Source organism: Hydra vulgaris, chromosome 01, assembly GCF_038396675.1.
Source record: "Hydra vulgaris chromosome 01, alternate assembly HydraT2T_AEP".
NCBI lineage: Eukaryota > Metazoa > Cnidaria > Hydrozoa > Anthoathecata > Hydridae > Hydra > Hydra vulgaris.
In genome coordinates, this window is record NC_088920.1 from 44,411,704 (window position 1) to 44,427,364 (window position 15,661).

The 15,661-nt window shown below is 27.8% G+C and overlaps 1 protein-coding gene across 2 annotated transcripts in view; it reads right to left on the reverse strand.

Annotated features, from left to right (window-relative positions):
* LOC101239525 (4'-phosphopantetheine phosphatase) overlaps positions 1-15,661 on the reverse strand; it is a 116,163-nt gene that overhangs the window by 20,707 nt on the left and 79,795 nt on the right. For both annotated transcript variants that reach the window (XM_065788299.1, XM_065788300.1), the window contains one exon: positions 3,293-3,444. In XM_065788299.1, coding sequence (XP_065644371.1) covers positions 3,293-3,444 — 152 coding nt within the window. The remainder of the gene's footprint in view (positions 1-3,292; positions 3,445-15,661) is intronic.

Below are 15,661 nucleotides of genomic sequence, written 5' to 3' on the forward strand. Positions count from 1 at the left end.
CGAGACTCTCTCTACCATCTTTAAATAAAGTAGCCTGCTTGGCAACTGTACTATATTTTGGAGGTTGGTTTCTTTGAACTAAAACCAATTCATCGGTTATGGCTTGTCCTGAAACTCCAAGTAGAGCACAGGTTTTAATATATGCTCGATATTCAAATTTTTCCATTTTTAAATTTTTTCTTTTAAATGTATATAATAAAATTTAAATAACTTTTTTAATAAACATTCAAAATATTTCAACAAGTTCTTAAAATGTTCATAATTAAACACAGTTTAAAATGATATATAAATATTTAATTAATTCCTGTCTCATTGTATCTTTGTAGATGAAAATCTACAAACTTCTCTAACAATCTAAATAAGATTTTTTTTAAGTGTACTATTATTCTTTTTTATACATACTGTAAATGTATATATATATATATATATATATATATATATATATATATATATATATATATATATATATATATATATATATATATATATCTTATACTGCTGATTTAGGTGAGCAGTTTGATGTCATACTAAAATAGCCTGCTACCGGGGGCTTCAGTACATACATCGACTGACAAATAGCCAACTTGCAGCGGAGTGCTGCTACATTGACTGATATATAGCCTGACTCGCAGTGGAGTACTGCAGTAGTTTTATGGATTAAGATAAGCAAAAGTTGTATGGATTAAAGGGATTCCAAAGCCAAGACAAGTTGTGTTTATTTTAAAGAAAATGATAAAAAGAAAAATGTTTGGGCAGAATTTTTTTAAGTAAAACAAAATAATAAATGTATACCAACAAAAACAAACTTTGTTGTTTCACTCGAAGCTCGCCGTCTCCACAGTAGCAATTCTCTTGGAGTCATTAAAATGTACGCCGCAATCTGCAGACTTTACAATTTATTCAAGCGCGTTTAATTCCAAAGAGTAAATGACATCATTGTAGAATTTCGATAAAAAAGCTTAAAAAATTTCTTTGTTAGCAAATTATAGATTTTTTTTTCATTTTTGATTATTAAAGAATTTGTTTTGTTACTTATCATTATATAAAAGATTTTTTTTTTTTTTAATTACTATAGAATTTTTTAAAAAATTTCAGACATTTTAAGCTAGTTTATTGCTGTAAATTAATTTTGTATTATATTTATTGTTATTAAATTATTATTATCCGTATAAAAATCTGCTAAAAAATTATTTCGTATTTTTTAACCTTATAAAAGTTTAATTAACAGCATTTAGGTATTGTTCATAAAGTACGTATGCTTGGGTGGGGGAAAGGGGGTCTGCAAAGAGCGTATATGAGATGGAGGGCAGGGGGTCAATTATAAAAATACAGAGACACTAATGTAAAAAAGATATCATAAAATGTTGGGTAGGTAAGTTAAGAGGGTAGATAGGTTTAGGGAGATGGAATGTGGAGGGAGGGAAGGGAAGGGGAGAAGGATCGAAATTCAGGCGTACATACATTATGGAAGACCCCTTATTTGCTAAGCTTTTCATCAGGTTACATATATTCTTGAAATACTTATTTAATTAAGCGAGATATATTTAATAAAATTTATTCTATAAAACATGTATTGCTCATTTTATTTTATTTTTAAAGTTAAATAATTACTGTTAAAGATTGCAAAAAAAGTGCAGTATTATCGAGTCAATTTTGAAATCGAAAACCTTTCATTACCAATTTTGCTAGTTTTTTGATAAGAAAAATGTAAACTACTTCCCAAATACGACATATAAATTAGGTAATATTAAATATAATATTTTTTGACGAGCGCTTCAACACAATAACAATTTTAATCGTCATCTGTCGAATTATTGCCATAAACGTTATTTATTGCTTTAATTAATAAAAAGATATCTGTTTCATGCTCTGTTATGCATTGATAATCTTAAAAAAAAAACTTTTTTTTAACTTTACATAGCCATTATATACAAAAAAGTTAATGTTTGTTATTATTACTATTATTAATACTGCGCACATCAGTTTATATTTTAAAGAATGTTACTTAATTTGTAATACCTGAGGCGATATTTATTTCCTTTATTTCAATGCAACAAAGACATTTTTTTTCAAGTGGCACAGTTTTACAATATCCATATTTACACCATTGTTCAGCGCCAACACTTAAACGGCTTAACTTAGGCATTTTAGCAATATCAAAATTCAAATTTTCATAGCTGATATGATTTTCAACAACTTTGTTTCTTTTATCCATAATTCATTATCCATACCCATTTTTTTGTCTTTTTTATAAGAGGTTTGAATCGGTATGGAGTTGCCAACATTTTAATCATTTAGTTATCAAAATCCAAATGCAAAATACAAAATTACCTCATTTTTTATATGCAAATCATCAAAATTTATCAATTTCCACTAAATTGACACACTTAATAATATTTTCTAACTATAATTTAAAGAACTCGGTCATTATCTCTAATAAATGATGTCGCTTACCAAAATTATTTATTAATTAAAAATTTAAAAATTTTTAAAATGTCATTTTGATAGGAAAACAAAAACGTCATAGCAATAAACGGCTTAGATAAACCAAAAACAAGTTCACATTATTTACATAAAAAGAAAAAAAGATTCAGTATATATAATAAGGTGATCAACGACTTTTTTATATATTTATTTTATTTCAGACTGTAATATAAAAATCTTAATTTTATTTAGTTCTTGCGCTCTATAAAAAAATATTCTTAAGTTTAGCTTCCTATAAAATTTATAGGAAAGTCATACGATTGATAATAAACACTATTTTAAAAAACAAATAAAATAATAACAAATAATATTGATTCAAAAAAAAAAAAACTCTACGATGACGTCATTTACTAAAACTCTCTTGAATTAAACGTGCTTGAATAAATTATAAAGTCTGTAGATTGCAGTGTATATTTTAAAAACTCCGAGAGAATTGCTGCTGTGGAGACAAAGAGCTTTGAGTAAAACAACAAAGTTTGTTTTTGTTGGTATACATTTATTATTTTGTTATATATATATATATATATATATATATATATATATATATATATATATATATATATATATATATATATATATATATATATATATATATATATATCTCAATGTCATATATACACATATACACAACATAAACAATTTAATATAGTACTTTAAATCAAAAATACATAAGCAAGTGACATAATAAAGCACAAATATTTTCTAGATATTACATGTAATGACATGTAATTACATGAAACTATTATTTATATTAAATATGAAAACATTAAAATATTTTAAATATAATAAAAGATAATTTTTATCATACTTAACACTTTCTAAAGCACCCCAATCAAATATGTTGCCAGATACCAACCCTTCAATAAGTTCAATTTGCCTTGCTTCAATGTTTAAACTATCCACAAATTTAAGATGTTGGCGAAGCAACAAAAGAGCTTGTTCATTTTCAGCTTGCTTAATCTAAAAGATAAAATTAATAAATCAAGAGTTACACCCCTTAAACAAAAAAACTCATAGTAGATTTAAGAGCTTTAGGCAATTAAAAATAATTATTTAAAATTTTACAATATTATAAAAATTAAAATTTTTATTTTAAAAAACGCTGCAGAGAAGTCCTTTTGTATTATTTAAATCTTTGCCAAAAAAGACTTTATAAACTTTTGCCAAAAAAGACTTTATAAACTTTTGAACATGTGTATGTATGTATGTATGTATGTATGTATGTATGTATGTATGTATGTATGTATGTATGTATGTATGTATTTGTGTAAATAAATACATACATACATACATATTAGGGTAGACCATTGAAAAAATGTTGACTTTAGATAGTGATAATTTGTTGCTCCTGAATAATATAAAGTAGATTGGATAAAAGTTTTTCAATTTTTCTAATGTCTTCCTTTGCCGCCAGGGGGCCTTAAATCACCATATTTGTATATTTTTATGCTTTTTATCATTATTTAATTACATAGTAATTTGGTTATAAAATTTAACTTTGAGTAGTGTAAATTGTTGCTTGTAAACGATAAAAGTTAAATAGGAAAAAAAAACTCACTTTTTTTTATCTTCATTTGTTGCTAAAAGACCTTATTTTAATATATTTGTGCATTTTTGGGTTTTTTTTAATTGTTATTAAATTACTTAGTAATTTTTGTTCTAAAATTATTAAATTTTATTTTAAATTGTGATTAATTGTTACCATTAGATGATATAACAAAAACAGAATATAATCAAGTTTTTTTTGGCATTTTTTTTCCGTTGAGGGACTTATATTATGCATTTTAAGGCAATTTATTGGTATTTAGGTATTGATCATAATTTTTCAATATTTTTAGAAATAAAACTGTCTGGATTTATAAACCAGTATTAAATTATAATCATCTATTCAGTGATTTAAACAAGCACTTTTTACAATTATTATTATTTATTTATTTTAGGCATTTTTAGGCTTTTCTTATCATTTTAATTTAAATTGTAATTTCCTATTTATTACTATATAAATTGCAGTGATTCTGATTAACACTTTTTAAAATTATTGTTACTTGTTTATTTAAAAAAAATTGTTGAAAAATTTACTATTTATGAGTATATAAAGACTAATATACTATTAGTATGTAAAGACTGTTGTATTATTAATGTTATATAGATTACCAATATCTACATATATATCAAATAAATGGACTTTCGTATGGGATTTATTGAACTTAAATTAACTTTTAGAATTTTGTTTTGCAAATTGAATAAAACTAAGTTTATATTTATTTATAAAAAAACATGCGCCAAAGATAATTGCTTAGAACTACATTATCACACAAAGCAAAGTAAGCTATGTGTTCCATAGGCCCAAAATCAATTTTCTTTGATAGGAGAAAAGATAAAACTCTTTGTGCATTAACAACTAGCAGTAAAGACATGATTACTGAGGAACATATCACATTGATTGAAGAACCTTCTTCAATTTTTCTTGGTCATATTTCTCCATTAAGTGCATCATCAACAAATATCAAGAATGCTGTTATAGACTTTTTTGATGAAAACAAAATATCACTTGATTATGTGTTAGCTATTGGCTTTGATGAAACTAATGTAAATACTGGTGTGAACAATGGTGTAATAAGATTGCTGGAATTACATTTGGGATATCCAGTTCAATGGTTAGTGTGTATGTTTAAATGAACTACCATTGAGAAATTTAGTATTGCATTTAGATAGCACGACTTCAGGACCTACTGCATTTAGTGGCAACATTAGGAAAGCACTTGCAAATTGTCACGAATTGCAAATTGTCAAATTTAATGACAGACAGAATAAATTACCGAACATTCTACATGAGGTTGTGACAAATAATATTAGCAAAGATCAACAGTATCTTTATAACATGTGCAAGTCAATAGAAATAAATGAGGTGAAAGAAAGTCTTAAAAAAACAACAGCAAATCAAATGCATTGTTTGCATGTTGCAAGCACTCCTTTTATCGAGCTTGTAATACTTACTGATTATATTCTTTGAGGTTATGCACTGGTGTGGTTCTTTATAAAATTGGAGCCTTGATGTAACATAGGGGCAAAACACTGGTAGCGCCTAATTCAATTCTCTCACTTCTTTTCTGAAAGCGATCGACTTATAGTTAAATGCATTCAAAGAAATGCATATTATGGTGACCATTATATGCATTTCTTTGAATGCATTTATTAACTATAAGTCGATGACTTTCAGAAAGGAAGTGAGAGAATTGAATTAGGCGCCACGAGTGCTTTGTAATGTAACATCGAGGTGTTTTGTAATGTAACATTGAGTGATGTAACCACGTGTTTTCATGTAACCACAAGTGTTTTGTAATGTAACATCGAGGCTCCAGTTTTATAAAGAATCACACCAGTGCATAACCTCAAAGAATATAATCAGTAAGTATTACAAGCTCGGTAAAAGGAGTGCTTGCAACATATTTCGTTCATCCATTAACATTGATATAAAATATTTTTATATCAATGTTGATGGATGAACGAAAAGAAATAAGAGAATTAGCAGCTAGAAGTATTAAATTTGCGATGCAATGCACAGCTTCAAATTCTACACAAGTAAGAAAATTCAAAATTCCTCTTCTAAACTTTGATGCAGTTGATTACTTTAGTCTTGTAAATTGGGAGGAACACCCAAGGGCCATGCCATTCTCAAAATGTAGAAAGATGTGTTCAATTGGTTACAAAAGCAGCCGCATCTGCATCTTTTTTTATTTGTTTTGTTTTGTTAATTCACCTCCCTAAGGCCCAGAAGGCCACTACAGACGAAGAGGCTACTTAATTGAGGTTATAACCCTCTCTATCTAACACTCTTGATTGGATCAAGATTTAATAAAAAATAACCAACTTATATATATGTATTATACATAAAATATGTTTTCGTGATTTTAAATGGTCTTTAATATCAGCCCGACTACCATGTCTAATGCTTACAAATGACATACATACTGAGCATTCTACTTCTTCTTGGTGTCAGCCAATTCTTATAAACTTCCATTCTTTAGAGAAAACTTAGTTGTAAATGCAAATATGCTTTGGCATTTTTACTAAAAACTTAGTAAAAAAAAAACACTTTGTCAAATTTATTTCAAAATACTAACTATTGTTCAATATTTAAGTTTTATTCTAAAAATACAATTTGCTCATTTTTATCGTAATTATTTTTTTGGTTTTCCTTCACAAACATTTTTTTTTTACTAAAATTTAAATTCCTTTTTAATGTGTTTCGAGGCTTTCATGTTTGATTTAAAATCAAGAAATGATCAATTAGCTATCGTCAATGATCAACAGTTTAAAAATAAATAAATGCGCATTTAAAGTATATTTAAAAAATTGCATATAAAATAAGTGTTTTTATTAAAAAATTTTTCCTTCACAGATTTAGCAGAGTTAAAGTAGAACACGCAATAAAATATGAAATTATAAAATTCTATTGCTTTATAGCCTTTTTTAATTTTTTATAGCTTGGTTTATTTACAGATTTATTTTTTACACCAGGTTTGTACAGTTATGTTGACCAATATGCTGGTCAATATCGATAATGCTTTGTTAAATAAAATTAAATAATGATTTTTTGATTTTTTTTTTTCGAAAGCATAACTGTTTAAATATTGTTTTTTTTTTCCACAAGAAAATGCTCAATTTCTGCTAAATTTCTCTGGGACAAGGAGTACCGCTGCCCAAATTTTTTTCCTAGAATAGGTCCTGTATGTATGTATGTATGTATGTATGTATGTATGTATGTATGTATGTATGTATGTATGTATGTATGTATGCATGCATGCATGTATATATATATAAACAACTCCCTCAGATCATTCAATGTTATAAGAAAATATACACTAAAATTGAATTAGGATAATTTCACATCACATCCACATTTCCACATTAAGTGTGAAGTTTCTCTGTTTACAGACAAATGTACAAATTATGGTGAGTAATAAAGAATTACACGAACCAACTAAAAGTCTAAAAATATAAACTTGTATGGTGTTACTACTATTAGTTAAATTTGTCTTTAGCAAACTTAAAAATGCTTATTTTGCTCCCAAACTTAAAACGTAAATTATTTAAAGGTTCAAGTTTTGCATTAGTGCTTCGCCTGATTCATCATCATTTACAATCTTTATAAAAAACCATGTCAATGGCCAGTAAATATCTGCTCAACTTTCCTAATCATTTAAATCAAAAGGAACAAAACTTGCTCTGAATATTCAGCATTTCAAAAAATCAATGCAATGATGATGTCACAAATTCATCAATTGTCTTCCCACCAGAAGCAAGATGCTGTTGCAGATTTTGGTATATGCTTCAGAGGGTGATCAAAGGCTATTTTATCTAGGGCAGCAATCATGACGCTTTTTTTCAAATCATTACTAACAACTTGATCAAAAAACAAAAATGCTATTGGTACTTGAATTATTGTTGCTTGAGTTGCTTTTGCCCGACATAACAAAGATATTGCCCACCTAAATTTTTTAATGTTTATTTATGTGTTTTTTGCTACTGAATTTAAAAATCACATTTGTTTTTATGTAAAATCTTTTATAATCACGCTTAATTTCATGTTTTCATGTTGAGTCAAGTCAGTATGTTCTCTATGCAATGAATATTACATAGCATATAGCATTTTTTAATATAGAAGGCACAGAAAGGTTCCAATTTGCCAACTAATGGTGTGAATATTCATTGAATGGAAGAGAGTCACACCCCTGCTTTAATCCGGCCTTACTAGAGACCACACAAATGCTCACATCATAGCAGTATTACATGGTCGTTGATAATTAATTTCCATTTTTGCATTTTCCTGATGAAATCTCTCACCATCCTCCTCACTGACACATCCATATTTTTGGTGAAAAAATCCAAGTGTGAATGCAAGATATGAGTTTTTATAGACATGCAACAACACAGTTTCTTGAATTTTTTATTAAGCTTTTTTAAATAAAACAAGTTGTTTGTAACTAGGGTTCTTGCAATTTTCTGGGAATCCACAAACTAAATAAGTTTTAAATAAAACAAGTTGTTTGTAACACAAACAACTTGTTTTATTTAAAACTAGGGTTCTTGCAATTTTCTGGGAATCCACAAACTAAATCACAAAATGCACACCCAGCTTTTTCAACTTCAGTCATTGCTCTTTCAAGTTTCTCTGACTTGAAAATTGCTTCTATTTGATGTCCAACAAATATACCACCTTTGATCTTTGCTTTATTGATCTTAAAAAGGCTTTTACAAAATCTTTTATCAATCCTATTCATATCAAGAATTGAGAGTAATAAAATTTTGTTGAAATCTAGAAGAGTTTCAGCCTTGCTACCCCATAAGCAAAGGAAAAATGAATACTTTGTTTAAGCAAAGCAAAAAAGAAAGCATCTTGAAATCACCACAAACATGCACAACCTCCCATGAAATGTTTTGTGAGACACTGAAATATTGTGAGACATTGTATGGAGGCTCATTTGCTGCTTAGCATTTAAAACACAAATTTAAAACAGATACAGAAGCTGATATAGAAAAATATTTTACTTTTTTTGAATTAGTAGAGAAAATTGATAAATTAACAGAAAATTTGCAGTGAGCAAAAATGTGCCAGAAGCATTAATTGCATCAGGACCTGATGAGTAAATGAATCAGGACCTGATGACTGAAAGGTAATTTCTTTATACCCATGTTGCTCATGCTTGGTCATTACAAACTGTGCTTTAAAAGGCATACTTCTATAGAGTAAATTACTTTGACAGAGTTATTTTGATAGAGTTGATTATTATTGCTATATCTAGACAGGGTGAAAAACACATTATAAACATAGTTGGAACTGCTTTTGCTGTCAGCCTTCAACCATTGTTGCATCGTCCTAATGTTGCTTCATTTCTTTTTTCTATAAATACTATGATGGGCTCTGCTCTAAAGATCTAGCGTCTCTTGTACTATCTACTCCAACTTGTGTTACTCACCATTCAAATAAGTTTTATCCTTTTACTGTGACTGTTCCTAAGTGCTTCAAAATGTCTTTTTTGTCTAGTTTTTTTCCTTGAACATCAGTTCTTTGGAATTTGCCTGCTTCATCTTGTTTTCCTTATTCATTTTGAAGTATCTTTTCGCTTTCAGTAACTTCCAACTTTAATAGCGGTTGCTTGCAGCCTTGTCGGAAGTGAAGATGTTTAAAAAAATAAATAAAAACTTGTCACAATGACTCCAAGATGTATGAAACTTACTGTTTTTAATACGATCTAATATCTGTTATATCTTTATTAATACCTATTTTTATCTGTTATATAGTTAAAAATGTGTTAGTTGATGTGTTAGCTCAGCTGTAACATACATATATGTATGTTTTGTTTTATTTTAACCTATAATGGGGTGTTCAATCGCCAGTAAGCCATTTTACACTCACCTGTAAGTTACTATATATGTATGTTTATATTCTATCTAACTTCTGGTACAGTGTTCATTCACCTATAGGTTACTATATGTATGTTTGTATTTTATTTGATCTTGTTAATGCTAATTTTTAGTTTCGCTTTAGATAAATTTTTTTCTTAATGTTAAATTTAAAATCACCTGAGCAATGTGTTAGAGTCTAGTTTACAGAATTTATTTTTTTAACTACTAAGCCAAGTTCAAGATTGTCATGATTATCCTGCTACATGTAATACAATACTGTCTCATGTTCTGCTGCTTTGTAGGATTCACTTTTCTAGGCAAAGGCTAAGAGAAGTTAACTCTAACTTAAATGAGTATTGGGACTCTTGCTTAAGTAAAGATTAGAAGTGGTCAATAAAAATACTCATCTTGAACAAATGTTCAAGGCCTTCTAGGCAAATGTAGAAGGCCTTCTAGGCAAAGACATTAGGAGTAAGCAAAATTTTAACCTGTGTTAAATTGATTCATGTTGATTCATGTCAAGGATGATGAATACCGGTGTTATTTATGCCTGATAAACATATAAATGTTTTAATATGGCTGATTCTATGAACAGCTGTAAAATATACAGTATTAACAGCAGCAAGTTGTGTGTAGATGGTGCTATTGCTTTTGGTGTGGAGGCCACATAAGAAGTCCTTCGTTATAACCTTGGGATAATAAGCAGAACTGAAGCATGAACTTGATCATGTCAAATTCTATAACAACTTAAAGCATGACTAAAACAGCTAAAAATATTAAAGGGATCCCCAATTTCAGTGACAAGTTGTGTTCATATTTAAAAAAATGTTTCAAAAAAATGTTTAGGTTAAATTTTTTTGATTAAAACTAAATAATAAATGCATACCAACATAAATAATAAATGCATACCAACAAAATTAAATTTTTTGTTTTAGTCAAAGCTTGCCACCTTCAATTTTTTTTGCTCTCCAAGTCTGTATAATGTTAGCCGCAATCTGCAGACTTGATCATTTATTTTTATACTCTTTCTAAAAGTAATTCTGCGCGTACTTTTCTTTGTTATAATGCTGCTTGTTGTTTTTTATGTCTATCAAATTGAGGAATTTTGTAATACTTTGTTAATTGGTTTATCACATTATCCTTACCGCAACAATGGAAATAATTTATAATATTATTTTACCCTGCAAATATTGTTAATAAAGTTATAACAAATACTCACACCAATAATAAATTAAACAGGTAATCTACTTATAGTAGTTACTCCTGCCATAATCAGATTTCTAATTTTTTTTCAAATTTATTTATTAATCCAGATTATTACTTAAACACAAAAAAGTTCTGTTGTTTCTTTCAAATAAGTGAAAAGTTTTAGTTGAAAGTGTACAACTTACCCTTCACGTGTATCAAACTTACTACGGGCTTGAACCATTTAAATTAAACATAATTTTAAACTAAAAAATCAGGCTGGATTGTATCAATTAAGTAAAACTAAACAAAAATTAAACATAAAAAAAGGAATATTTCCGCTAAACTAAAAAAATGAATATTTCTATTAAACAAATTTAATGTAAAATGAATATTTAATTTATATCTAGCGCATTTATTAAATATATATATATATATGCACTAAATATAAAACGAACAGCTGCACCACACCATAATCATTTAATTTAAATATAAACAAAACCTAGAAGGAATAATCTCAATAAAATGTATAAAATTAAAATAAATATAAACTAGAAAAATAATGAATAGTGTCACTAAGCCATACAACCAAAATAAAATATAATATTAATATATAACAAATATTTGCAGTAAACTGTACTGGTTTAAACTAAATATAAACTAATTACTAAAAGATTAATTTTACTAAACTTATTAATTATTAGTAAAACATATTAATTTAAAGTTTAAACTGAATATAAAATCAGTGACTTGAATAAACCATATAAATTGAACTAAATTGATAGTTTGAACTAAGTAGAAAGTTTACAAAATTTGTTTTATAATTAGTTTCTGCTATAAATATAAAGAAATACCTTTATTATATATTCTGAATCTTATTAATTTAAAAAAAAAAAAAGATCCAGAATATATTATAAAGGCAAGTTTTTCTGTTGGAGTTTACCATAAAAATTTTATTTAACAGGAGGACAACTTATATAACTATAATAAAACTTATATAAACAGGAGGACATTAGTCAACTTAAATACGATATTCTACAAAAAAGAAATATAACATTAATACTGGTACAATAAATATACAATATAATATTGGTACAAAAATTATATGCTTAAGAAACAACGCCTATATCAAAAAAATCTAAACAATTATATAAAAGTATATATACAATAATTTAAAAAATCATCCTGACAGTTGTTAAAAACAAGTTGTGCTAATAAAATCTAAAAAAAATAATATATTACTGTATCTCTAATTTAAATCACAAATATCTATATGAATTTAGTAAAAAAATAAACAAATAATAAATTTTCTGATTATAGGAGAAAAAATACCTAAATCTTAAAAAAAAACACATAAAACAATGTTATTTTAAAAAGTTATGAATTAAACAGGCATGAAATAAGTTATAAAGTCTGCTGATTGCAGCTAACATTATAGACTCCAAGAACAAAAAAAAAAAAAAAAAAAAAATGGAGACAATGAGCTTCAACTAAAACGACAATTTTAGTTTTATTGGTATGCATTTATTATTTAGTTTTGATCAAATTTTTTTTTACAAAACAATGCACCTAAGTTTGTGTTAATGGAAAATGTTTTAGATATCCAGAAAAACTAAAAGTTGAAAAAAATATCCGGAATTCCAGAAATATCTGGTAAAAGATAATCCCTGGATATAGCTGCTGCACAAGAAGGTGAAAACCATGGAGTAGAATTAGGCTTGACTTGGAGCTGACAAGAAGGAATAAAAGCTTCTATTCCTGCCTGAATCCAGAAAGTTACATAGGAGGCACATTTATCAGCTGAGAGAGAAAAGACACCAGTTCAAGGACTGTCAGGAAGAAAATCATAAAAAGAATCGCAGTCAGCATTAGGGTGGTAGTAAGTGAGCAATGATAGGGTGAGTCCAAAGAAGAGGTAGGAGATCAAAGATTTATAGAGATCATTGCACCTAAGGGAGAAAAGTGGCGTTAGAGCCAAGTCATTCAGTGTGATAAGCATTTAAGTTGCTAATGGCAACAATATTGGCAAAGGGGTAAAGAGAAAGTACATGATATTTTGTATCAGAAATTACATCTAAAAGAGTGCAGTCTTGAGAAGAAGGAGAACAATAAAGAACAAAGTGAAAGAGAAGTTCTAAACGGAAGCACATAAAAGAATGGTCAAAGGATTCAAAGCTGATTTCATGATAAATAGGTGAGGCCAAGCATGTGACTATTGGAGTCATTATGAACAAAAGGATAGTACCCATCAACACTTTCAGGACACATAAGATCTTATGAAATTGTGGGATTTAAATGTTTCAACCAAAGCAAGCAAGTTTGATGAATTTCGTAAATAGGCAAGATTCAACTGATGGAAGGTTGCTTATGTTTAATATTTTGGATTACTTTGGGCATGATTTAAGTAATGGCCTGGGCATATGCTTACAGATTAATTCACCTCATTGTTATGAAATAAGGTTTGAATTCTTGGGCCATTATATGCTTGCATTTAGCAACTTTTCACTCAATTTCTTTTTTCTTGGTTGTTCTCCTTCTTTCTAAAAATGAACTTCTTATGATGTTATTTCTGATAAATTCTCAGTTTACGAAATCAAATTTTATTTCAGAATTTAGGTTTAGGAGATTTTTTTGAAAATCTCTAAGTGTCATTAACAAAGGCAAATCTAATATTCCATCTCTAAAACATCGGATTCCAAGAGATTGAGCTTATTAACTCTCTCAAAAATAAAGAATAAAAACAAATCAAAATAAATCAAATAACACCTCATCCGGCCATCCCAGAGAAACAGGCTAATCCACTGCTAGAAACAGGGTACCCCTACATCCTAATTCCGCTTCTGTTGCTAAAGATTTTTTTTCTTAAACTTTTCTACAACTTGTGGTCTTTATTTGCTAACAACACAATCCTATATTGCAGTTTTAATAAAAAGCCATCACTTTGTAATTGCTTAGATCAGGCAGATCTTGAATCTAATCTCTCCTTTAATGTACTATCAATGTTGATGCTTAAATTAGTAAATTTCTTTTTTTTTAGTTTTTAAATATTGTCTTTTTTTAGTTTTTAAAAAATGTCTTTTTTTAGTTTTTAAAAAATGTCTAGTTTTTTAAAAATGTTTTTTTGAGGACTTAGCCCCACACTGCCCTATAATATTTTGAACACCTAAAGTTTTAAAATGCCAACCTAACATTGTATAAAGAAAATTGTTTATATTTGTAATTTTTTTATTCTGCAATAGACTGGCACAGAATTACACAGTAAAAGTGTTACTAATCGCTATCCACAAGCCTAACTTAATTCTACTATACATAAGAAAAAGGCCAATTTGGTCTATTTCTTATGTATAGAAAAATTAATAAAATAAAACTAGAAAAATTAGACCAATTTGAGCAATATTTGAGGTCAATAGGATTTCAAACTTTTGTACAAGTACTTAATTTTACAACATTTCGTTGAAACCACACTTTTTAGTGTTTATACAAGTTCTAAAGTAGTTTATAAAGTTTTTTTTTAACAGCTTTTCTAGAGCATCATACAAATAAATTATTTTAGTTCTTTGAGCAATTCTTACACAGAAACCATCTTGCCATTAGCAATTAATTTTTTAAAATTGAAATATTTTCAAATAAATAGTATTTCTGAACATTTATTTTGAATACAGAAAAAAGTTTTAAAGATTAGCTTTAAAGGTTAGTAACTCACATGAGCTGTCATATGTACAAAATACCTAACTACAATTTATTTACCATATGTAATTAAATAATAATCTTTGCTTATTAAATTGATTAGTGAATTTAATTTATCACTCACATGTTGAGGCCTAAAATGGTTTGTTGCTTTTTGAATTAAATAAACATTAAACATTCATGAAAATCAATATTACAAAAATATTTACTATCTAGTACTTTTTATATCCACAGGAAGGTACATTAGTACATAATGGAAACTGGAAAAAAAAACCTCTGCTGGAATTCGAGTTGTTCATTTTTTTCTTCAGCTAGATTGGTATTAAATGACGATGCAACCCGCTGTCTCATTTTTACCATCTTGAAGAACTCACTGTCAAGGACAAAAATAATGACATAATTAAAAAGATCAAAAGAGATTTGAAGCAAAGTGTGAATTCCAAATTAGAGGATTGATTCTCCAAAAGTTATGATGAATTTCAGCTGTTAAAGTTGAATAAGACAAAAGCATACTACTAGCATACTAGCTACTACTAGCATAAAAGCTTCAGATTTAAAGAACATATAGTTAAAACCAATCTGATTGAACTTTATGACTAGGCCACAAAGAACAATTTGAACATCATAACAAACAATGAAGACAAACAATTCTAAACTATGCAGAAAAAAGGTGTCACTATTTCAAAAATGACTGTATCATTGCTGATGCGGCCAATACTGCATTTATTCAACAATGTGATTTTTCTCAGAACACCTCATTGATCTAGCTTTCTTTGAGAATCGGGTCCATCTAGATATCAATAGCCATAAAGCCAACTTCCAGGTTCTAAAGATTTAAACAGCTCCGATGAAAATACATATAAGCTTGTGACTGAAAGCATTATTTAATGTGTTT